Source organism: Solea senegalensis, linkage group LG11, assembly GCF_019176455.1.
Source record: "Solea senegalensis isolate Sse05_10M linkage group LG11, IFAPA_SoseM_1, whole genome shotgun sequence".
Classification (NCBI taxonomy): domain Eukaryota; kingdom Metazoa; phylum Chordata; class Actinopteri; order Pleuronectiformes; family Soleidae; genus Solea; species Solea senegalensis.
The window spans coordinates 16,979,777-17,004,372 of NC_058031.1; the positions used below are offsets into that span (position 1 = coordinate 16,979,777).

Below are 24,596 nucleotides of genomic sequence, written 5' to 3' on the forward strand. Positions count from 1 at the left end.
CTCTCAGACTTTTTTCTGTCAATTTTACAGATGATTGAGCCTGAATATCCCAGAAAATGAGCAGTTTCTGAAATACTCTGACCAGCCCGCCTGCAACCAACAACTATGCCATGTTCAAAGTAATTTGAATCTTCTTTCTTTTTCTTTTTCTGATGCTCAGTTTGGACTTCAGCAGGTCGTCGTCACCATGCCCACATGTTTAAGTTACAGCCATGTGATTGTGTAGATATTTGCGTTTGCAGCTGAACCAAGGTGTCAGTGTTAGCTGTGACTCAACAATTATCTCTCATCTCCATCACAAATGCACACATTTTTAAAAATGAGAAATGATCAACCACAGTTTAAGTCTTTAAAATATGAATATATTAACATAAAGTCTGCTTTGTTCTAACAGTAAAACAAAGAATAAGAAGAGATGAAAGATCAGTGAAACACAACAGTCAGTAATTATCATGTTAAGTGGTGTGTTATGATGCGGTCCTTTTCTTTTCATCGTCAGAAGCTGCTTTACCACGTGCTGTCTGCGGACTGAGACACACGTCCAATCTCCATTTAATGAAATAGACATTAACCTCAGATAAGATAAGAGACTGCAGTTAATGACAGTTGTGTTTGTGTGCAATTGTTTGATGCAGATGTGACATCATTATCAGAGCTGGAGCATTTGTTACAGGATAATTGGATGGAGATGGATTTGGATTTGAAGAGATTTCCCGTGTCACTTCTTAGATTTCTTTGGCCAAGTCTTCTAATATTCTCTTCATCTGGAGGAGAAACGGAGAAAGATTAGGAGAAACTAAATCACACTGCACCATTAACATAACAATGTGAGAGATGAGAGATAATGACTCTGACTCACCTAGGCTCACCTACTAAAATGATATGCTCACTTAAAAATCCTCAAAATTATTTAATGTTTGGTAGTTTTTGAACAGGGTTGACGTTTAAGAGATTTACAGAGAAGAAAATATTAATCTGTAAAGTCTTTATTGCAGCTTTTTGGAAGTGGATATTTTTGTCCTTAATGACTTTGGAGTGTAGTAAATTAAACTGAAGCCTGAGGATTAACTAACTATCCCTTTAACATACAAATATGACATGATCTTTACCTCTGACCATGTGAGTGTCCCGACCAGCCTTCCTCTATCTGTCACATATAACGTCTGTGCTCCAACAACACTCAGTAAACTGTGGACCTGCACTGACACAGAGGAAAAGACAAAAAACAAAACAAAACATGGCATTATATATGAAAACAACTTATTATGTTGTATATAAACAGTCATAAATGTGTCATACTGTTTTAATTGTATGTAGTTGTGGCATGACAGTGACCATTTATCTATTTCATGTTACTGTTTTTCAACAAGTGTCAGCTTTAGGAGGATCTGTGCAGAGAGACTTAGACGGCCACTGTGATGCCTTTCAGCATGAAAGAGTAACATATTATGTGAGGACCACCAGTCCTCTGGTCTCTGTCTCAGAAAGAAATCACAAAAACAGTGAGAGTTTCTGCAAAGCTCATAACATCAGCCACAGATGGTTTACCTCCTGGACTGTGCTGTGAGGTGATACCAGGACAGAGGCCGGGTGAATGCAGCAGACTTCATCTAGATGTTTCTCCAGAGGCTAGAGGATAGCACAAACATTATTTATATTTATATATATCATTCAATGTCACTTGATATAATATAGGGATGGGACAAAACCACTTTTCTGTGTCCAATATGAGACAGAATATCACAAACTCAATTATCTGATACAGATATTACTCCGTTACAGTCATTTTAGACCATTTATGAGCGTATGAACCCTCATCTCAAAGACATAATTCTCCAAATGTGTAACAAATATTAATATAACTAGTCCAAACATGACAAGTGTATTTGGATTATACATGTTTCTGTCCGATATCCAATCCAGTGATTTTGACCAGTATCAGACCGATGCTGATTTTCATCCCTAAAATATGATTCACTGTTAAAAGTGATAATATTCTAGGCTTCGGTGTTACCACAGTCTGAAATCTTTCCTTTTTCTGTCACTAGACACTAGTTGTTTTGCTTTTATTTTAACATAAAATTAGCATTTACATCAGGCAGTGACTGTCTGCACATCCTGCTCCTGTTCTACATTCAGTCACTGTCCAACAGAATGTAAAAAAAGAACATGGCCTGCTTTTTAAACAGCATCAGACAGTTTAATCCTCCCCTCCTCCCTCTGAACTCTGCAGTCGCCCATCTCAAACCGATCCAGGCGTTTACCTCAGTCTTTGAGTGACGCAGGAGAATCAGCAGCTCTGATCGAAGCACAAACCCCAGAAAAATCTGCGACACTTCAGCAGAAGAAGACAAAAAAGAAAATCAATTTTCTTTGACACAGTCAGTGCTGTTGTTTGGAGTGTGTGCAGGTCTCTAGTGGGCTGTGGCAGACTGAAGATTCATCCATGTGATTGCTGCTGAAAGGCTCAGCTGGCTGATTGACTATTTTCTCACACTTGTCAACTCTTAATCCAGAACCTTTCACACTCCTGCATCGCTGCAGCTTTTGAAACGGTTACGATTTATCATATTTTCTTTTGTAATTTCTCCTCTTTTCCTTTTTCATGATCTCCATGTGGGATCCTTTTGGCCAGAGTCTAAAAAAATACTTTCCGTCTTGTACCTTCAAAATATTGAGACAGAATTTGACTAAATAGCTGTAGACATGCGCACCGTGTGAGTCCACCACAGGGAATTGTGTTTCACTGCTGGTGTTGACAGCATGTTGAATCTCTGCTGGACCGGCTGCTTTCTGAAGCTGCACCAATTTCACTCCCAAATGTTGTCCAACCGCTGTGGACGGAAGCCTGCAAAGAGAAATTATCATATCATTATAATAGTCATACCTGGAACAAAAGCAGCGGAGAATCAACTCTAATGTTAAATATGGATGGTTGAACGAATTGAGCTGGATTATTACACTTAACTGTCGTAACCTAACTATTATAATTATATATGGATAATTATTAGTATTATTATTATAATTATACATTTATATTATTAATATTAATATATTATTAATATAATCATATTATTATTATTATTATTATTATATCTGTATTTTAGATTATTATTTCAAGGTTCAGTGTCTTTATCATCCCAGAGGGGCAATTTGGTTGACAGCCATCTTGTACATACAAACATTATTTGTGGAAACAAATATTAGATACAACAATAGAATAATATTCATATTGAAGATCCATTAAGACGGCTGATTACTGTAGGGATAAAAGATGATTTAAAGCTGTTCGTTTGGCACCGATGGCAGTAACATGAGCTGGTCCCTCAGAGGATGATTCAGGTTTTCAAGCACCTGACCTGATTCAATCACTTATTCAGTGCTCTTACAGCTTAAAGGCAGATACAAGAGAAAGTAAGAACAGATTTGATAAAACGCGGTGTCGACATGAGAAACGCACTCGCTGATGTGCCTTTTTACAGACAGCATCGACATGGGGTTCAAAGCCCAGCTTGTTGTCGATTACAGCTCCGCTCTCTCTTTCATTGTCCGCCGTCTTTCCAAACACTGATTTCACCCTGCACTGATGACGTCACAGAGAGGGAAAGTCAACATTTCACACACACACTGCAACTTTTAAGAAAAACCGATGGGTACTTTTGCCACTTCAGTCTTTTTAGGGATTAGAAAGTGTAGTTACTGCTGATGCATTGTGTTTCACAAAACACCTTCTCAGTCGTCTCAGCTTGACTGCTGTCAACAAGGAGCTGTGGATGATGATCTATTTCTATCTGAACGTGTTATTTGTGTCTGACTGACTGACAGACAGACAGACAGACAGACGACAACTGCTGTCACCAAAGCGACTACATCGAGACTTCATTTCATTAACAGACTCTGGTGAACCTTCTGATCATATATCTGATATATATATATATATATATCTGTTGCCTAAACCAGTTAGACAACTGTCCCTCTTCGAGTTCCCATGTGCATGTGGTTCAAATGAACACTGGTAAGGGAAACATCTGGCTGATGTTTATCTGGAGATAAGTGCAAAGTAAGTGTATATTTCAGGAAGCTTAAAGCATTAGAGATGATATATTTCAGCAGACTCACTTCACAAATATGTTGGGTTTTTTTCCTGCTCGTTCACTCGGCATACAAATTGAAAGTAATAGACGAGCGGGTGGTGCATTGGGTACTTGATCATTAACGGTGACTCAGCCATTACTTGGCTCGCTTCATAGTGTTTTTCGTCTTTTTTTTGCGGCTAAAAATAACCACATCCATCCGTCGACCTGCAGTGATGCTGTGAGTGAGAGGGTAAACACTTTCAGGTCACTAATGAGGAGGTTAGTAATGGTTGTATGTCAATTACAGGTAACTGTGACCCAAGGTGCAGTGTCAACCACTGTTTTCAGATAATTACCATTAAGGTGGAGGTAAATTATGTGACCTGCGTGTGGTTCTGGGAGAAAGGTCATATTAGTTAAATTTGATTAGTTGTTCAGACTGAACTCTACATTATAAGGTTTGGCTTATAATGTATGTAAACTACTGTATGTAATTTGCCTACTATTTGGAATGTAAATACATGACAACTGCAACGCTAATTCCACGCTTTTTAGACCCACTTATAGGGGGATGGGACCTCATTCCCAGAATGCAAACAGTGTCCGCCATCTTTGATAACGGTTACACTAACAGGAAACTGAGGTTGGGAAGCACAATGTTTCAAAAATACTACCCCTATTCTATTAATACAAAGGTAAATGCAAATCAGTGACATATTCTTTTAAGTTGTTGCTCACATACAAAGTCAGTGGTTTATTGCTGAAACATGAGAAATGTCTGAATATGTTGAAATAAATTTTATTAAACTTACAGAGGACATGCTTTCTTCAGTGATGGCAGGTGAGGGAGCCTCTTACTGATGGAGAGGGCGTCATAGAAAGATGGCCGCTGCTGGGAGCGAGCCAGGGCGTTGGCCAGGAGAGTGGCCAGGAGAACTGGAACAGCATGACTGAACTGACCGGTCAGCTCCATCGCCAGCAGAGCAGGAGACAAGGTGTGTGTCACAGCTCCAGATAACGCCGCTGCACCTTTAACGCGATACACTGGAGGTGAGACTGTTTGCAAAGTTCACTCTGCAGTTAGATGATGTTATTGCATTAGATTAGGTTAGTGTTCGGTTATTGCTATGCATTTGTCAGTATCCAGTAATCAGATTAAATCATACATAACATTCATGGCAACATGTTCCGCTACCTCACTGGGATTAATATTGTTTCATTCATATCTCAACATGAAGGAATAATACTGATCTATTATTGTGTGTGACGCTAAAGGTACAACCTACGAAAACTGTATCAGTATCAATTTACAGATTATTGAACATTTGCAAGACGAGATGACATGTCATAACTATAATACCAAAAATCTATCATCGTTTTCTACCAGCCAGTGCGTAGCCTCCAGGATTTATGGAAGCCCAGTGCCAGTCTGAAGTCACTGCAGTGGAAAACAAATAAGCGACTCCTTCTCCATGCAAACGGCCCAAAGCTGCTCCTAAAACAGAAATCAAACGCATACTAGGTCATTTCTTCAGGGCTATATTTGTTCCAGATCATAACAACCCTCGCAGCGTTTTCATATTGTGGTACCATGAAGCAAATCATTCATACACCAGAATTAAAATTCAAGTCATTCACTTTCTCTGTGGCTTGTGCGTCATATTTTAAGCGTACGCTTCCTCTTTCCCGCCACTCACCGTAGACAAAGACAGGCATGAAGTATCCAGCTGGAACAGGCAGAGTGCAGGCGAGCACCAACATCCACATCTCACAAACAACAACAAAAGCACAAACTGTCAATGCTGTGAAACATCTGAACAGCCACAACAGCTCCTCAGCACATGAGGCATGAATCACTGTCAGTGTGAGAGCAGGGAAATGTTGACATCGTCGCTGGGAAGATTTGTACAAATAAATACTGAGTGCTTATTCTTTCCATTATTTGTCTTAATAAATGGATGCTTCTGACGGCATCCTGGGAAAGTGAATTCATCAGAGATTAATGGATTAGAGATACTTTACATTTGACTCACAGATGAAATTATTACCAATGCAGAAATTTCCACATATTCCCCTTGGAAGTTATTAGTGCTGGTTGACAGAGATAATTGGACTTATATTGTTTGTACCTTCATGAGCAGAAAGACAGCCAGAGACAAGAAGACAGAGTTCCCTGATGTGCTCCACTCTGACAGAGGCTCGGGCTCCAGTTGCTCAGAGGCATTATGGAAGTGAGAGCTCCACGGCCTGCTGTCCAACAAAGAGGTGAGGAGCTGCTTCATGGTGTACTGTAAAACAAATGCCTGTCATTGAGATGAATGCAAGAAAAAATATTCTATAACAACAGACAGCGTTAAACTATCCAGTCCAGAGCTTTCCAAACATCAGAAGTTTGAGGTTCTAGATATAGATCCTAGATCTGTAGATTATCAAGGCTGTACAACATTTAATAATACTGAAATCCAAATAGTTTGTCACTATTACAATCTGAATCACTTTGAGAATCCCTGATATGAGAAAATAATAGTGTGTCTAGCATTTTAGAATAAGGATAAAGAAGTGAAACATCATATTTTATCAGACATATTTTAAGACTTATTCAAATATTTCTGAGGACCACCTGCAATACCTCTAACGACCACCAGTGGGCTGTGGCCCACACTTGGTGAAGCAGTGTTTTACTCAAATTTGAAGTATTTGTCATGGCAGGAGAACAGAGTGAGCACGAGGCTTTTAGGAAAACATCACATGTCAACGTGCAACAAAGTCATGTGATAATAATGTGACAACAGCAGCAATAACCACTGCTGATTCTCACCTGAGAAGCCATGTGTTGACCAGCAAAGTGAGGAAATGTCACAGATGCCAAGAGGAACGCCACCATGCCTGAGTACAGAGCTTTCCTGCACAGAGGCACCATTGTTAGGGCAGTGACAGTCTCATTTTTAAAAAGTATAATTTGAATCAGTTGAAGGTCACTGTGATCACACACTAACTCCGCCCCTGCTCTGTAGTTAACAACAACTACACCAAGGATGTTTGTGGAATGATTGTGGAATAGTACCTAACATTGTTTTATTTGGAAGAAATACTCTGAGAAACTTATAGAATTTAAAGGGACACTTAGGTTTTTTTTAAGGAGATAATATTCACTCAGTTGGTTACACTGAAGAGAGAGACAGGAGAAAAGACGATTTCTGCCTTTCTTCGCTTATGTGAACAGCAGAGCAAATGTGTTATAGACCCGGAGAAGAAAGTACAACAATAAAATATTGTTCATTTTAAATACTGTCAGTTGATCTGCCACATTTTAACACTGTGTCTGCACTGAAAATAATGTGTCTGAGAAAAGGGCCATCTCATAGGAACACTCATATAGTAAACATTACAATTCTCCAACACTTGCAAAAATCAAACAGAATGCTGTCTACTGTATGAAACACTCAAAACCCTGAACTATCCCTTTAAATGTGCCTTGAAATACCCTAAACTGTTTATATACGACATTGGTGTGCACAAATGGATGTTTTGATATAATGTGGATGATCTTTTCTGCAGCAGCGGCTCACAAATGGACTTGAATTGATGGAAAATCTCCGTCGTACACAGTGACTCATCACATTATCATTTTAGAAGACCGAGCGCTCACTCTGTCGTCAGCATTTTCACTAGGACTGAGTTTGTTTTGGTAAATTGCAGCATCCACTGATGGCAGAAGAGGTAGCAGCGGCTCACGGCTCCACACAGCAGCCTGTTTTCAGACAGAGAGTCAACCGAATCCACAATGAGAGGAAGTCATTAGAATCAGGGAATGAATGAAGAGGGGGAGGAAGTCGGTAAATGATTTAATGAATAATAGTAATAATAATAACAAAGGCAATCAGAGAGCACAGACCTAACACTTCATCACCTGTGATTTACACCTGGCATTTGCAGTTTTTGATCAAATTGGATCCAGAATTATACAGATGACCATTTTACATTATCAGATCTCTTAAGATGTCACTGAGATGTACATTTACAGTTTTTCTCATTATAATAGACAAAATGTGATCATTTTTCGAGACGTGATCAGTGTGTAGATTCTTACCAAAATTAAGTAGGAACACATTGTGCTTGGGTGATGGCATACACATCGCAAACATTCGGATTGATGCATCAAAAACTGACAGGAAGTCTCTAACAGAAGGACAAACTCACAGATAAACCCCATGCCCATGAAAACAACGCCCTTGGTGGAGGTAATAAGAAAACTAAATGCCAACTATAAAGCAAAGGAAGCACAGCAGAAGTGTTCAAAGGACTCTCATTGTGATGGGTATGAATACGATTACCAAATGTCAGCTCTTATTTGCAAGACAGGGACAAATAGAGGTCAAAAATGAACTTACCCAAGGAAACCAAACAGCACAATCTCCAGTGGGTAAAAGGGTAAAGCAGTGGGGAAATTAGTTTTAAACAATGCTTGAAGAGTCTCTGTGGAAACAAACCAAATTGGAATTATCCTTCCAGTTTTTCCCCTCAGCCTTTTCAAATCTAATCTTCCTTCACTTTATTGCATTAAATTTCTGTGAAATATGTAATCTGTCAGTCTAAATGTTTCTGCTCATCTCGGTCCTGGTTGTTTTCATGGCATTTACTTCACTGTCGACATAACTGACAAGTTGAAATTTCCAAAGAACTTGTTGTGTCGGGGGATTTTTTTGATTTAGCATGTTAATATATCAATTATTTTGTTAAACCCACAGTAGAATAATACATAATAGTAGATATTTTAACACCTCAGGAAACTACGGTGACCTTCACATACCAGAAGGAATGTAAACACTCTTTTATAACTCTCTCCCTTCTCTCACTCTCTCTGCCATTTCTTCCTTCTTCGTTGGTGTATGCATTTAAAACAATTATGCATATATACAAACATTACTTATGGGTAGTATATTTAAAGTTCTGCAAATAACACCTCGTAAATATCACACAGTGGCCTTTAAATAACAGCTTCCACTCTTGAAGGGCTACCACACTAGACTCAGAAAAGCAAACTTATAATAATATATGAATATTGTGAATGAATGGAATAAAGAAGATTTCCCATCACTAAAATCATGAAAATCTGCCCTAGACCATAAGTATAAAAAGGCTTGTTGAACGGTAATGTACATTTATGTATCAGCTATTTGATATAGCAAACTTATTGGATTTTCACTATGTTTTTTTTGATTGTGTCCTCTTAACTTTAGGTGGACGCATCAGTGACTCTCAAGTCAACATCATCCTTGTCAAACAGGATGTGAATACTGATCCATTACCTCTGTCTCCACTCCACACTGTGAAGAGGCCAAAGGTCAGAGTTCCACAGGCAGCAGAGAAGAAACAAGGGACGTAATGACTCAAGGCAAAGTGAGAACACATCACCTCCACACTGAACAGCACACCTACAAGAGCAGAGGTGAGGGAGGGAGGGACAAAGATACATAAGAAGAACCCGAGACGGGGATTTGAAGTCAAAAGAGTGGGAAGTATCTGTCTATGAATGCAGGGAACTTCTGTCTGTCTGTTTCTAATGTCAAATGGTTTGCTTGAGTGGCTTCAAACTTGGCAGGTGACTTACTGAAGTGCATCAGTGTGTGCAGTGCTGACTTTGAAGTTGGAGGAAATGCAAGGTAAAGGGTACGGGTACTGCACCACTTGTTTATAGAGACCGAAACTCTCAAGAGAGAGATGATGGCCAAGAGGAAAATGAGTTGAACTTGTAATCGGAGGGTTGACAGTTCAAATTCAAGCAGAAAAGCTGCCCACTGCTGGTGTATGTGCAAAATTAGCTCATAATTAGTCTGATGAAAAAGTCAAATCATGTTTTATATGTATTAAACGAAGATCATTTATCATTCATGCAAAGTTGCATAAATGATAAAAACATTGCGGTGAGAGACCAGAGAGGGGGACATGGGGGAGGTTAACATGGACAGCAGGTGTGTGGACCCTGCAAACAGGAAATTAAAGGTGGAAACGCATTAACCACACAAGTGTGAGAAGGAGGACACCAAGCGGTTCAGTGCGATTCAGACCTCAAACAGCACGACACAGTGTAGCTCGGCCTATACATTGCACAAAGAACAACACAACGAACGTTCAGTATTTGGTGTTTGTTCTTCGTGGAATGTGGCTGTTTTATCACAAGATGAAGATATTTGAAGCTTTATTTGAGAGAAAAACACTGCGGTAATGTGCTTTTTCTCTACAGTCACAATGGAAACACAAATATTTGCATGATGTACAGAAGTGAAGCGAACTGAAGTGCTCGGTGGAAACAGTATGTATTTATTACTAAAGCTCTCACCACTGACTGGAGCTCTGAAGCAGCTGGCTACGCCGACTGCAGCAGCTACAACCAGCATTTCTCCTGCTTCTTTGTCCTGAATGTCAAAGAGTCTGGGATCAGTTTGACCTCATTATAAACAATTGGATTTTCATTTTTATTGTAGGTGGAACATTTAAAATTTGTAGGCTACTTTTCTTGCATGTTAGTTTGCTTTGCCTATTGCTGCAGATTCCTATTTTTTTATTAAGGTTTTGGCCACTTGAGGGCAGTACACAGCATCTGTCAACCATCCACCCATAGTGAATATGCAAATGAAAAAAAAGAAGAAGTTATGTTTGTATATCTGACAATAAGTAGCGTGTTATCTGCACCTTGTTGCCTGTATAAAACACAGGAGCATGAATCAACATTTAAAATGCAAAATTAGACTAATATTAAATATATTTAATTCCAATGAGGTCTACCTGGCTCATTATCTACTAAATGATCCACTATATTCACCAGGTTGGACTTCACTTTCAACAGTGGTTTTATCACTACTGCTGAAATCAAGACTGAAGATTGACTTTTGTCAACTTAGAAAAAAACAAACTGTGAGCTAAAAGAAGCTAAATATCAACAGTTTACTTTTTACACAAGGTCTTGAGTAATTCATTGAACTGTATATAAATTTTTTTAATTTTTTTTATGCATTTTTAATGCAGCATTAAGATTTATAACAGAGACATAACTAAATATGCTGCTAAAGTACAAATCTGACCTTGTTCCTGTCTTGTACACGAGCGCAGAGTTTGCTCAGATAAGCTCCCACCATGGTGGAAAGATGCACAAATGGACCCTGAAGATAAGAGACAAATATAATATTGAAGAAGACAAGAAAGGATAATAAAGAATATTCCTGTATGACAGAGAGTGTACGTGGAGACGTCTCTTACCACTTTCCCCAGAAACACTGTGCTGCCGGCTGACAGTGTACAGATAAGACCAACGAACTTGGTAAACATATTAGTGAGAGACAAGTAATGAGGCATTTCTATTCCAGCCAGCATAGTTCGCACCTCTGGTATCCCTGAGCCTGCAGAGAAATACACAGGGCTAAAGCAATCAAAAAGTTCATTATAAAACGATTCCAAGTTTTACCATCAGAATCATTTCACAGTCATTTACACAATCGGTGCAAACAATCAAGCATACTTTAGATTGTAAATGGCATAACTGCACACAGTGTCTTTAGGATTGGGTGACACTTATTTGGAGAATCTGATTAAATAAATCAGGCTTAGCTCTTTCTACAGGATTCTTCTGAAAGGCAGTTTTATTAACCTCTGTAGCACTGGAACTGACAGAACATAGACATGACTGGTACAGGTGTATAGTATCCTGTAATAGTCATCATATCACACCAAGATAGACGTGGACAGATAATCTGAATAGTCCAGAATAGTGTCCGCGTTCAAAACAGTTTCATTATCTATCAAAATTAACCAATGAACATTTCTGTATTCGCCTTTACTTTGTCATTCACTTCTTTATTTGGCGTGGACAATACGTATCAAATATTTTCTGTAGTAACGTCTTGAAAATGTGTATAATTTACCATGTCAACATGAATGATAATACAGCTAAAATGACACAACAACTTCAAAGAATGAGCTGTTTTAGTCATGCAGGCAGTAGCGCACACAAAGAGCTGATAACAGCCAACATGATCAGTCAATAGAACAACATTAAGCAGCATTTACATTGTTGGTAACATTGTTGTCTACAGTATATAAAACAGATGCAACGGGAAATTATAATTCACTTCTAAAGAGGGAGAACCTGCAGTTATTTTGAATCAATTAGACCAAGTTACAGACTTTTCTTTTATAGTTAATCCTCCCCCTGTACATGCCTTTTGAGGCAATTGTGTCACTGCCAATTATTTCCTGAATTTAATTTTTTTTTAAAGCATTGAATATTATTGAAACCATTTTTGCATGTTTGCATGTCTTTGGCGTGATTCTTCACGACGTCTTCTTACTTCATGTCCACCAAGAATCTAACACTGATGTTCCAAAGTTCAGTGTGGGTCATTTCAAGTGTCCCTGTTCAGCAACACTGGGAGCTGCCTGCTCTCCAGATCATGTGTGAAATTGACCTCATAGTGACAATAGTGAGAACTTCTAATATCATGCAAAGAATCTCCACTCATAACTCGCACTGTAAAACCTCCTTTTAGGTTCTCACGGCTTACACCATCACACAATGACATCATACATTAGCTGAGGAATAACTGAGGAGAGAAAAAGCGCTCGCTAGAGTTTTCATCAACAGACTGTGGATGTACTTTCACTTCACATATGTGATGCTTTGACATCAAATATGTCCTAGTTTTATATGAAATTACTGCATTAACATTTATTTATTTCTGAGTTAATAAACTAACCCATCAGTTTTTGAGTGTGGAGCCATAATCCCTTTATAATCCCTGTCGAATTACGGAGTATGTTGCCACTTCTTACTTTTTAATAAAACGAGCATTTAAATAAATCCTGTTCATAAAAGGTAACTGCAGATGTGAACCACAGAGCCGTGATGAAACTGAATGTTTTTTTAGTTGTGGTTGGAGCGTGTGTGTGACTCACCTGTGGAAAAGGGACAGATGTTGTGGGAAAATGATGACGCGACAGCACAGAGGCATGCTGGGTAAAGAGTCCAACAGACAAACTGCAGCAGGCTGTTGCCCTCCAGCTTCAGATAAAGCCACTGGTGGGCTACAAGTGAAGTGAGAGGAAAGTAATCATCGCTGTTCTACGCCCTGTCAGTTTGTGTGTGTGTGTGTGTGTGTGTGTTTACCTCTCAGCAGTTTTGCTACACTCAGGTCCATGAGAAAGCTGAGGAAGGCCATTATAATACCCAGAGCAGCATAGCTGTACCACTGCATCCCACACACTGCTCCGAGACAGCACCTCAGCTGCATCGACCACTCTGGGGGCACAAAATCGTTTTGTTTTGTTTGTTTTTTTAAATAATAATACAAGGATATTTTCTGAGTTCAAATTGGCAGTTTCATTTATAAATCCTCTCATACTGTCTTAAGGGGAATACAGACCAACCAACAGTGCCTGCTCGCTCAGCCAGGGGCATCATTATAGTATTTAGTCATGGCAGTTTATAAATATAATGTAATACCTTTCTCATGGGTTCTGCTTTTATTTCCTCTGCTCTTCGCCCATATTGGGAAGTTCCTGCAGCTAAATGTGGGGAATAATTAATGTTCCCAAAACAATCAAAGTTGGCAAGATACTTTATCTGCACCAATGTAGTTTAACTGATTTGATTTGATTTAATTTGATTTGATTTGACCTGCCAGTGGCAACATGGGAATTGGGCATCATGAAGATCTTTTGTTATTCTTCTAATAAGTCAAATCAGTCTGGACCAAAGTGATTGACCTGACTTCCAGACTTATACATCATTATACAAATATAGTGGAAACACTTGTCAGGTGGACTTTATGAGCTTAAGGCGGCAATTTAGATGATAAATGTAAAGGTGTACTGTTAGATTTCTCCATGATATCAACACTTCCTGGTTGCTGTTGACAGTTTCTGATATATATATACATATATATATGTATATATATATGATGTATATATATATATGTACATATATATATATATATACTGTATATATAAAAAAAGATTCAAAATTAAAGTATTTAGTATTTGTTCGTTCCATTCTATAAACTTAAACAATTCCATTTAATCAAACTCAAAACTTCAGTCAAAATATATTATAATAAACCATTATCCACAGTCGAAAAACGGTGTGCTTCTCCTCCTGATTGAGCAACAACCAGCGCTCCCTTTAAAGAAGGAAGCATATTTATTGCACAGTGAAATTTGGAGGTCAGATGTAGGGCTGATATAACCTGAGGTATATCACCTTTGCCTAATGGAGAGCACATCCTCCTGCTAAATGCTGGGAGGTTCCAAAAACAACACAAATGGCTTCCATTGTTTGTGTGTATTTTTCATTACAATGAAAGTTCAGTCCGCTAACCAGTGGTTTATAAAATACAGTGAAGAACCTGTTGCCAAAGACTTACACAGTGTTACACAGTGAAAGATGAAGGATATGCCCTATTGTAAGTCCTCTGGAATAAGACCAGATAGAAATAATAATAATAACAACAAGAGGGTGCGGTATGTAAGACAAAATGATCTGTGATGTCCTTGAACACATCCATAATCTGAGACTGCTCAGATTAAGGTCAAATCAAACTCTAATTGGTAATACAGTGTTGGAAAAAGAAGATTGTCTGTGAAATCATTACTCTGTGATGTATATGTGATATTGATTAGATTCCAATTATTTTCACTCTGACCTTTGACAACTGCACGGGTCTGCCTGCATGGTTTCCATGGATCAGAAAGGAGTGGACTCTGATAATGGGATGTCTCGTATCGATCTCCTCGCTCTTGGTCGCTCGCTCTGTCTGTCTCACTCCCAGGAGCCTCATCAAGGATCTTCATTTCACCCTGAAATGTTTGTGTTATTGTGTGCTCAATTACTGCCCCATCAAAGGCTTACAATGGTCCAACAAAAACATGCTATATTGAAAAATACAAACACAGACAAGCTTACCTTACAGGCTGGATGTGTATGTGTATGTGTGTGGTGTCTGTGAGCTGGCAACTGACCTCGGTGAAGAAGCATTAGCATATTTCAGTGATGGAGCAGTCATGGTTGAAGGAGCAGCTAATATTAACTCTTTGGAAGAGCACTGGGAAATTGCCTTCATCTGTGTGAGACGGGAAAGAAAAGCGTTTTAATAGATTTTTGATGACATTTTCAAGTGACTGCAGAAAAGAGTTGTAACTGAAATGATAGATTTTCATATGAATTTAAAATATCTGTTTCATTATGTGATCCCAGTCCTTAAAACAAATCACAAAGCACAGGTGCTGTGAAAGCACAGAAAAGAATTGCAAGTTTCAGGAACTTGTTGATTATTTTTCCTCTGTGAGTGCCCTGAGAGCTCAGTAAGAAACATATTTTCTGGATCAGATGAAAGACATAATGTCATTGCAACGACCTTCTCAGGTCAGTGACTGGTTCAGAGACTCTTAGTTGCACTTGTCGCAATACTTTGAAGTTAACAATCCCTGTTCAAGGTCAGTCTCGCTCTCTCTCTCTCTCTCTCTCTCTCTCTCTTTCTCTCCCCATCTCTCTCTCACACACACACACACACACAGAGGAACTTAGTATAACCCTAAGTTAATCTTTATTTTCTCCCTCCAGGCTTTCAATTAGCACTTGTGTTATTTTAGAGATTTGAAATCTGCAAGCTGTGAGCGTTGGTCACAGTCTAATGCGCTCAAAAACCGTATAGTATACAGCACACATGCAGACGGCTCCTCTCAGTGTAAAAACTTGTTTCCATGGGAACCACACACTGAGGCGATGACAGCCAGACAAGGTTACTTTAAGTTCCCTCCAAAAAAAACATTCGATCAATCAAACAATAGTCAAGAAGAAGAAGAAGAAGTCTTCTCCTCTGATGAATAACAATAACTATTGTTCCAAATAACAAAGAGTCAATGTAAAATATCCATCCATCCATCAGTACCGCTTTATCCTCCACATGAGGGTCGTGGGGAGTGCTGTGCCAATCTTAGCTGACATAGGGCGATAGGTGAGGTCACACCCTGGACAGATTGCCAGTCCATCACATAGAGGGGGACACATAGAGACAAACAACCATTCACTCTCACGTTCACACCTACACAGACTCGGCTGCAGAAACAAATTAAAGCAACTTTGCTTCAGGCTAAGCAGTGGCTCTGTGTCCACTCCTACAGTGCTGAGAAATCATTCTCACTAAAAAGGGTATTCAACTTTCATTTATTAAACATGTAAGTTAAGAACAAAAAATGCAAGGACAAGAAGTGACGACGCGAGCGGGAGCGAGCAGGAAGCAGCGCCACTTACTGCTCCCGCTCACGTCGTCATATTTCTTTGGAAATATTTGTGGATATCCATACAGACTAGCGCTCTCTCTCGCTCTGGGCAACCAAGATAGTGTCGGGCTCCGTTAGCCAAGAAGCTGGAGCGAGTGAGAGAGAGCGACAGCGAGCACTATCGATAACCTCACACTGGAGAGTTTTAGTTTTTTGTTTTTGGTTAATATGTTCCAACAATGTAACGGGGAAAGAATGAATGAATGGCTTCATTTCAGAGGCTACCAAAGTGGCATGGGTATCCCAGAATGCATCTTATAGAGAGTTGGTCCCTCTGAGGTAAAAAAAAACAAATAAAATGAACAGCTTCCAGTCCAAGAGGACATGGCCCCCCTAATGCCCGCCCATGGTGCCGGGCCTGCACCTATGGTCAATTTAGAGTAACCAATTTACCTAATCCCCATTATTGCATGTTTTTAGACTGTGGGAGGAAACCGGAGAACCTGGAGAAAACCCCCACACACACAGGGAGAACATGCAAACTCCATGCACAAGGGCCCATATTCAAACCCCGGCTGGAACCCACGTCTTCTTGCTGCAAATGCAAGAGTGCTAACCACTACCCCAACCTGTGTGGCCCCATGTAAAATATAAAAGCTTTAATTAAGAGCACAGCATCTTTACTAAGTTAGTACCTGTTGGAGGTGTTAATGTGTTTCTCTGACAACAACATCCCAGTGAACCCAAGACAGTGCAGACAGTATTCGGCTTTGCAATTGATATTAATGAACTCACAATGTTGGCTTGCCAATCAAAATCAATTTTCAGCAGCAGCAGCTGTTTTTGGTGAGAAAGATCTAATAAAGCAATTATGTGCTTCAGACTCAACATCAAACAACAAATTAGCTGGAGAAAATGTGATCAAAGCACATTAAGGAGATCACAGCTGCAGTGAGTGACTTTTGGGGGATTTTTGTTGTTATTCTGCCTCTGTTTGGTCTTTCTGAACAGAAATGCCGTAACATTATTTGTTTGCTGCCTCCTTCAACTTGTCAAGCGTTATTATCAGAGTTGAACGAGGGCATGCGTTCATCTCCACAAACTATTGAACGGCCTTCGCTAGTGCAATGTGGCTGTGGCCTCCGTCTGTCCTGAGATCAAATAAATGACTTCCTGTGAGCAGCACGGAACTCTAAACAACATAAAAATATAGACGTACACGGAGAGAGTCACATGGAGCTGATAGGCTTTATCAGTAATTGTGTGAACCCGTTTGACAGTGGTTTTAATGTCATTTGTTTATTTAAAAGTTGTGCACAACAGTTATAAAATAACCTTTTACTGATCAGGCACAACAACAGGTTAATTTAGCCGGGGTTGAAAATGTAAGCGATGCACTAAAGCATTGGTTCTCAAACTTTTTATACCAAGAACCACCTGCGAAAACATTGAGCTCTTGAAGTAACACCATTGTACTAATGCTAAAATACAGTGGCCGAGCAAAGTCAGCCACAGACTTCTTCACAGGAGGCAGGTTTAGTCCCGACAAGATCATTTGCTCTCTCATCATCCTCCTCTTCCTCACTTATACTTGACACACTGATGTAGTGAAATGAGATTTATGCTGTGCAAAATGTACTAATGCTTCGTTTTCTGCAGACATTTCCGCTGTTGTGACACATTGCGATAGACGCGATTGGCGGGGAGCGACACGACAAATCGCGTTTGGCGTGAACGTGGCAGAAGATGGAGTGAGAGATAAAGTGATGGTAATTGTTATTGTTTCATTTTTCTATACTCTGGTTTATAGAGTAGAACAGACTGTCTGAATTTCCTCCAAGTACCACCAGAGGAAGCTTGCGTACCAGTGGTGGTACACGTACCACACTTTGAGAACCGTGGCACTAAAGCACTATCGTTCTTCTGTAGTTTTTTTCCCATGGGTTAGTATAATAAAACAATGTTATCATATGTAAATAAAATGCGACTGTACCTGGTCTGAAGACATGGTTGATGGTACATACAAATGCACGTTACTACAACATTATATTATACGAAGAGAGAGCAAATCCTTTTGTGTTACTTTAACATTAGCGTTGAGCTTGCTGTTCTTTTACCCGCTCTCTAAACGAAACTGGAAGAAAGAAACGATTCAGCTGCAGAGCTGGGAATTACTTTAAGAGGAGCAATCTCCATTTCTCTCTATGGAAAAGATGTCAGTTAGCGACTGTGACATTTGCTGAATGGGATGTTATGTGACAGCACGAATAGAGGACGTGATCAGACTGTTGTGTTCACTTACTAACTGTCGTGGGTTGTAACGTCTTCATGTTTGTAACTCCCATTACAAACATGAAGACGTGAAGCGACCACAGACACTGGTCTACAGTGAAGTGGAAAACAGAGGTAGATGAGTCATCACCATATTCACCACAGCTGAGTGGCTGCAGATGTGACGCATGCAAACATTTACTGGGCTGAAGGCTCGAGTCCCACAGTGAGAGGCTCTACTTTGCTGCAAGGGTTTTACAGTGAAGGGTCAAAGCATACCGACACAAAGTTGTCCTGATGGATCGTCTTTCTCCTCTGATGAGACACTTCTGTCCTGAGTGGGAGTGGTCTCCTTCAGGATGTTAATGGAGCTCCCAGTGTCAGGGTCTTATTGTTAGAGGAAGGACATTTGCATCGAGAGCAGAGCTATGAAAATAAGCAGCAGTGAGATGACCTTTCAGCTCTGCCTCAATTTATCACTGAGGAATTTATTTTATTTGTTCCGTGGCATTATGTAACACACATCAGCTGTGTCTGTGTGTGTGTGTGTGTGTGTGTGTATGTGCGTATGTGCACAGCTGACACACACACATAATAGAGGTGACTCAATGTCACGGGTGGGACAGTGTGGATTTTCTGGACGACGGGATCTCGCTCGCTCTGTTTGTTGTTACTGTAATAAACCCATGTGTTCTTGGTCTGCTGCCCAACTGGATTATAAGCAGTGTTTGATTTAGTTTATTTATTTATTGGTGATTCTTATATTTCTATTTTTTATCTTTTTTTTCTTACACCGTTGGTGTCTTTCAAACATTTGATTGTCTTTTATTTGATTTTCAAAAAAAAGAAAAAAACAGAGTGCGGTTGATAGAATAAAAGGCCAATCTAGTGCTGTTACCAGGGAGGGGAGGTGAGTGAGTGCGCTTCCTGGCAGAGAGCTGCTGAGTTGCTGAGCTGGATTTAGAACTTCATCAGAGGCTTTGAGCTCAACACTGATAAGACTGAACACAACACTGTTTGGGGCCGTTAATAATTGCTGGGTAACCATTCAAACATGTGTGCAAAACAAAGATGGCAACTTGTCGGGATCACTCAGACTGAGGAGCTGAGGCTGTGTTCGTCACGTACAGGTCATCTGTAAATTATAGGAATCATTCTCATCACTGAGTAAAGTCCAGTAGCTTATGTCATACAGATCCGACTCCATAAATGTATTTGAATGAATTAGTTGTCAGGAGCACTAACCAGAGGTGAGAGCAGTGAGTGCCAGGCAGATATTAATAGCCACAAAGCAATGTCACTACTAAGTCCTGTGCTCTCGCCGAGGCTTTTGTTTTCAAGCACATTCTTTCCGTCTTCCTTTTACTCTGTACTTATCCTCTGAGATAAGGAAGACTCAAGTCTCCTTTTCCACCTTTTAAGTCTCTATTTCAGCAGCTCAGCGGGAGAGTTAATAAGCAGAGGAGATAGAGCCTGCAAAATGACACGCACGCACACTCTGATAAGATGAAACTATGCTGTGGAAACATTGGACATCATGTCATTACGCAGTGATAACATGCGAGGATCCAGTTTCAGGACAAAGACATGTCACTAAACATGAAGAAGGGAGAAGAAAGAGACAGATGGAGCGATGCAGTGCAGTGGGATTTAAAGAGAGAAGAGGGAAGCTATTTCAGGGATGATTTGTCTGGAATGACAACTGTTGCCTCCACTACCACCCACCCCTGATTGCTGTCTCTCTCTCTCTCTCCCTCTCTCTCTCCCTCTCTCTCTCTATCTCTCAAGCTCTACCTCTCTCTCTCAAATCCCACTCCCTTGCCTGGTCTTAACCTCAGGACCCTTCAATGCCCAGAACTTTTCCAACCACTGACCCTTATCTCCGTCACCATGCGTTTAATGATAATTATAGAACGCTATTCTCTTTCCCGTTGAGCTGTGACACATGTACACACCTCCCAACCACACATGGAGCCATAGGGTATATAAGGGCCAAGGTGGCAGCAGGAGAGTGGGAAAACGGGTACCTTAAACACTCAAAAAAACAAAACAAAACAAATACTGAGTAAAAGGAAAGATCTGTGTATTATTTTTCTGAGAGACTCCCAGAGGAGCCACCCAACGAATCAACTCTCTGCACCTCCCTCCTCTCTCCCCTTGTTCTCCTCCTCTGCCTTACCCGACACTCACGCCCATCCATGAGTGGAACCAACTCCTCTGCCTATCGATCGGAGCGTAGTTTCCACCAGACCTCATCCTCATCCTCGTCCTCTGGTAACCCATACATGGAGAAAAGCCGGGGACTGTTTGCCGAGGACTTTGGCTCCTTCATGAGGCCTGGGAGTGACGCCTTGGGATTTTCCAGTAAGTTGGAAGCAATTTCAGGTCTCTGTAGCTCTCTGTGTAAACAAAGTGGATTTCAATAATAGCTACGGGAGGTTAGAGGGACAATTTTGCCTATAAAGTAGATTTGTGTCTCTGCTGGGAAGCGATTTGTGTACAGTGTGCTGTTTTTCTCCATAAAGTGGTTATAAAGCATGTCAAGAGGTGACAGTTCGGAGGAGGAGAAGAGACAGGGCTCAGTTTAGAAGGCAAAAAGACAAACGTCTCTGTGTGTGTGTGTGTCTGTGTGTGTTTGTTTAAGATGTTTTCCAAGTGTGAGAGTAGCCATGGTGCTGACTGATGAAGTTCATCTTCTGATGTAAGACCTGAAGACTGGCCATCTGTACAATGTGGTGACCTTCACTACCTGATTCACCTGGTAAATCATACTTCATACAGGTTCAAAAAAGAGAAGAATTCACCTAAAGGGAAAGAAAAAGTGCGCAAATCTGGTGCTTTTCATAGTTTACTTACTACTTGAACTAATCCATGGAAATTGGAAAGCTTTTAGAGTTGGTGAACATTGTTAAAACTATTCTGTTTTAATATGCAACTTATGTTGTTTCAAAACGTTACCTCACCCATGAAAGATGAGAGGGTTAGGAGAAATTAGGTAATTTGCGTGTGTGTGTGTGTGTGTGTGTGTGTGTGTGACATCTGAACCTTAAATGGACCCTGACTCCATGTGCTGCATGCATCAGGGTGGAATTGTTTTGGAGCCATGATTGGTGGCTCACAGTTACAGCACAGGACACTGACGTTTGGAGACTAAAGCAAAGCAAAGCGCACACACACACACATACGCGTGCAAACTGGGGAATGTTGTACTGAGTGCCAGCAGTGTGACTTCACACACTGAGTATCTGGGATGACGCCTGCATGAGGAATGACTCGCGCACACACGCACACAGGGTCATGTGTGACCACATCATCCTCCGCTGAGCACAGGATCAGTGTGGACGCTGCATCAGACTGCAAAATGATCATCCCCATTTCTCTTCTTCCTGGTGCCAGATTGGCTGTGCTGCAGTTCCAGTCCACATCAGAAAGTCTAATCATAATAGTTTGAGAGTCTAAGACTTGAAAATGAGGTTGGGTTTTTTTTTCCCCCAGTTTTTACATTCATTGTACAAAAGGTTGCTGCGATAAAATGAAAAATAAAATAGGTTTTTCTTCTGAATCAGAATCTGTTGAACCCAAAAATTACATTTTATATAAAAATATAACTATATTCTGGGTTGTTAATAACAGTTCTAATAACTGGACAACCCAATAATTTGAATCTAATTAATGTGAACATTTAAAGTGATATATATACTGTATAGTTATATTTAGTTGCAAACTGATTTTCATGTTGAAAGGGATGAGAATGTAAATCACAGCTTAAGTGCAATTAAAATAAATGCTGGTGTTTGGATCGATGAAAAAAGAACCAGAAAATAATCTGAATTGTTAATAACCTTTGTTTTTAGCATGAATCTCTTTAACTGATTGGAATACACATTAAATGAACATGTTTTGCACTCATGTAGTACATAGTCTCTTAAATCAATGATGTTATTATGCTTTTTTTCTATAGTTTCGAGTGAAAAAACCACCTGCAGTTTTTATAATTATCAGAGGACTATGTGGTCTAACTGGGATTACTTTCAAATAAATAAATGCATGAGTATGTTTCCTCCTGAGCTTCTTTATCCTGTGGTGGTTTCAGGTGGAGCTGGGAATATCAAATCTCTTGGAGATTCGTACCAGTTCACAGTTGACGTGCGAGACTTCTCTCCTGAAGATGTCATCGTCACCACATCCAACAACCAGATAGAAGTTCGTGCCGAGAAGGTGGGCAGCTTTTCTTCCAATGTGGTCTGTCTCACAAGTGATAGGACAGTGTTGTTGTTGTCTTCACGTGGTGGAAACCTGGAACTAGAATGGTGTTAAGAGGGCGTCTGTAGCCTTCACGGGTGCCACAATATGAGCAGAGTATAAAACATGCATTAACTCTAAATCTATTATATGGCTTTATTGACAGTTGGCCCAGGACGGTTCAGTCATGAACACATTCACCCACAAGTGTCAGCTCCCTGAGGACGTGGACCCCACCTCAGTGACATCATCACTGGGCGCAGAGGGAACCCTCACAGTTCGGGCACGGCGGCATCCGGCCAAACACGAGCTTGTACAGACCTTCCGCACTGAGATCAAGATCTAAACAGTGATGAATTTATAAAAACAGATCTCTGGCTTCCTGTGGTTTTTTTTTATTTTATTTTACTTCTTCTATTCCCTGTCTTCATTGAAACATTTAACACTCACTTTAAAACATGTCGCCTCCCTCCCTCCATGACTGCAACACAACCTGTTGCTGCTCATTTAAAGTCTGAATTAGTTCACAATGCACATACACAGCAGCAGTAGGTCATACCTGCAAATAACAGACTGAGACAGAGGCTTGGACATGTGGTCCATCTAAACAGACCCCCACCCCCCACCCCCCTCTCTCGTATTTCTATCCATTTTAAGACCTGCATTGACCTCCATTCATTTGGACATACAGGCTACTCAAGGCCTTATTCTTAACCTTAACCATGTCCAGTTAATAACTAGCCCTAAGCTTAATCTAACCGCAATTCAAATCTTAGCCCTCAACTTAACCAGCTCCTCAGAAATTAGGTTCTACCTCATTAGGACCAGGTTTTGGTCTCCATGAGGAGTTCTGGTCCTGACAAGGTCGGTGTTTATGCCAGAAAAGGTCCTAAAGAGGTGACACACACACATACAAACACTTTCTGATTCATAATTTGTTGTATATTATATAATATTATTATTTGTGTGAATAAAACACTCATTTGACAGTAAACATCCTGACCTTTTGATTTCTGTTTGAATGAACAGTACAGGACATTTGATTATACATGCAATGTACAGTGTGTATAAAGTCAGTGTTTTGAGTTATTTAAGTTTTAATGGGAAGTGGTAATAAATCAAACCTCTTTATCTTCCACAGGCTACAAGATACAAACAGCATGAACTATGATTAATATTTTAAACTACAGGCAAAGCAAACTTTAAACTCTACAGCAGATATTTTCTTGATATATACAATTGGTTTTTGACATTAAGGCAAAGATGTGAAATGACATTTTGTATTTGTATAAACCTGCTGTCACTTCTGAATCCCTTTTGTAATTGTCACTGCACAGCAATTTTAGAAATGATTGTTAGTATGATTGACCTGGCAGCACAATTTTCTTCAGCATACATCAAGACTATAATAGAAAAAAAGAATAAAGCTGGATATACTGTGAACATCACATGACAATTATCTTTTCATAATCAATACTGAGTATGACTACATTTTCTGATAACTGAGGTTGTTTTGATTCCGTCTTTTATGCATCAAGGCATTAATGATGCATCTGCCCTGCTTTCATGAGAACAGATTTTCAAAGGTGCTTTTTATAATAAAAAAGTCCTTTATTATGTGGCTGTAATTAAACAGACCTTTGAATTTTGATTTAATCTCTCTCTCTCTCTATATATACAGTATATATATATATATATATATATATATATATATATATATATATATATATATATATA

At 39.8% G+C, this 24,596-nt stretch overlaps 2 protein-coding genes across 4 annotated transcripts; one reads left to right on the forward strand and one right to left on the reverse strand.

The window, feature by feature from the left end:
- Nucleotides 1–340: 340 nt before the first annotated feature.
- Nucleotides 341–15,082, reverse strand: clcnk (chloride channel K). Of its 3 annotated transcripts, none has more exons than XM_044038611.1 (20): nucleotides 15,031–15,082; nucleotides 14,771–14,924; nucleotides 13,237–13,368; nucleotides 13,026–13,154; nucleotides 11,334–11,473; nucleotides 11,159–11,236; nucleotides 10,417–10,492; nucleotides 9,386–9,511; nucleotides 8,468–8,552; nucleotides 7,726–7,827; nucleotides 6,895–6,979; nucleotides 6,206–6,364; nucleotides 5,774–5,843; nucleotides 5,461–5,571; nucleotides 5,037–5,105; nucleotides 2,715–2,834; nucleotides 2,265–2,335; nucleotides 1,549–1,629; nucleotides 1,110–1,196; nucleotides 341–764 (listed from the first exon to the last, which is right to left on the reverse strand). In XM_044038611.1, the coding sequence occupies exons 2-20, from the start codon at nucleotides 14,916–14,918 to the stop codon at nucleotides 726–728; spliced, it is 1,908 nt and encodes a 635-aa protein (XP_043894546.1). In that variant the 5' UTR covers nucleotides 14,919–14,924; nucleotides 15,031–15,082; the 3' UTR covers nucleotides 341–725. The 3 variants fall into 3 exon arrangements, with proteins under 3 accessions (XP_043894546.1, XP_043894544.1, XP_043894545.1); XM_044038609.1 differs by having other exon boundaries at nucleotides 2,715–2,848; nucleotides 4,889–5,105; nucleotides 15,031–15,081; XM_044038610.1 differs by lacking the exon at nucleotides 341–764 and having other exon boundaries at nucleotides 1,116–1,201; nucleotides 2,715–2,848; nucleotides 4,889–5,105.
- Nucleotides 15,083–20,596: 5,514 nt separating this feature from the next.
- hspb7 (heat shock protein family, member 7 (cardiovascular)) lies at nucleotides 20,597–23,238 on the forward strand. Its single transcript, XM_044038626.1, has 3 exons — nucleotides 20,597–20,981; nucleotides 22,711–22,835; nucleotides 23,026–23,238. Exons 1-3 carry the CDS (start codon nucleotides 20,816–20,818, stop codon nucleotides 23,203–23,205), a joined length of 471 nt encoding a protein of 156 aa, XP_043894561.1. The 5' UTR covers nucleotides 20,597–20,815; the 3' UTR covers nucleotides 23,206–23,238.
- Nucleotides 23,239–24,596: the final 1,358 nt, after the last annotated feature.

Coding starts and splice junctions, on each gene's coding strand:
- clcnk (XM_044038609.1), bottom strand. CDS start 14,918: ATGAAGATCCTTGATGAGGCTCCTGGGAGTGAGACAGACAGAGCGAGC. Junction 13,369..14,770: donor GACCCGTGCAGTTGTCAAAG/GTCAGAGTGAAA, acceptor TTGTGCCCCCAG/AGTGGTCGATGCAGCTGAGG. Junction 13,155..13,236: donor TGTAGCAAAACTGCTGAGAG/GTAAACACACAC, acceptor CTTCACTTGTAG/CCCACCAGTGGCTTTATCTG.
- hspb7 (XM_044038626.1), top strand. CDS start 20,816: ATGAGTGGAACCAACTCCTCTGCCTATCGATCGGAGCGTAGTTTCCAC. Junction 20,982..22,710: donor TGACGCCTTGGGATTTTCCA/GTAAGTTGGAAG, acceptor TGGTGGTTTCAG/GTGGAGCTGGGAATATCAAA. Junction 22,836..23,025: donor TAGAAGTTCGTGCCGAGAAG/GTGGGCAGCTTT, acceptor CTTTATTGACAG/TTGGCCCAGGACGGTTCAGT.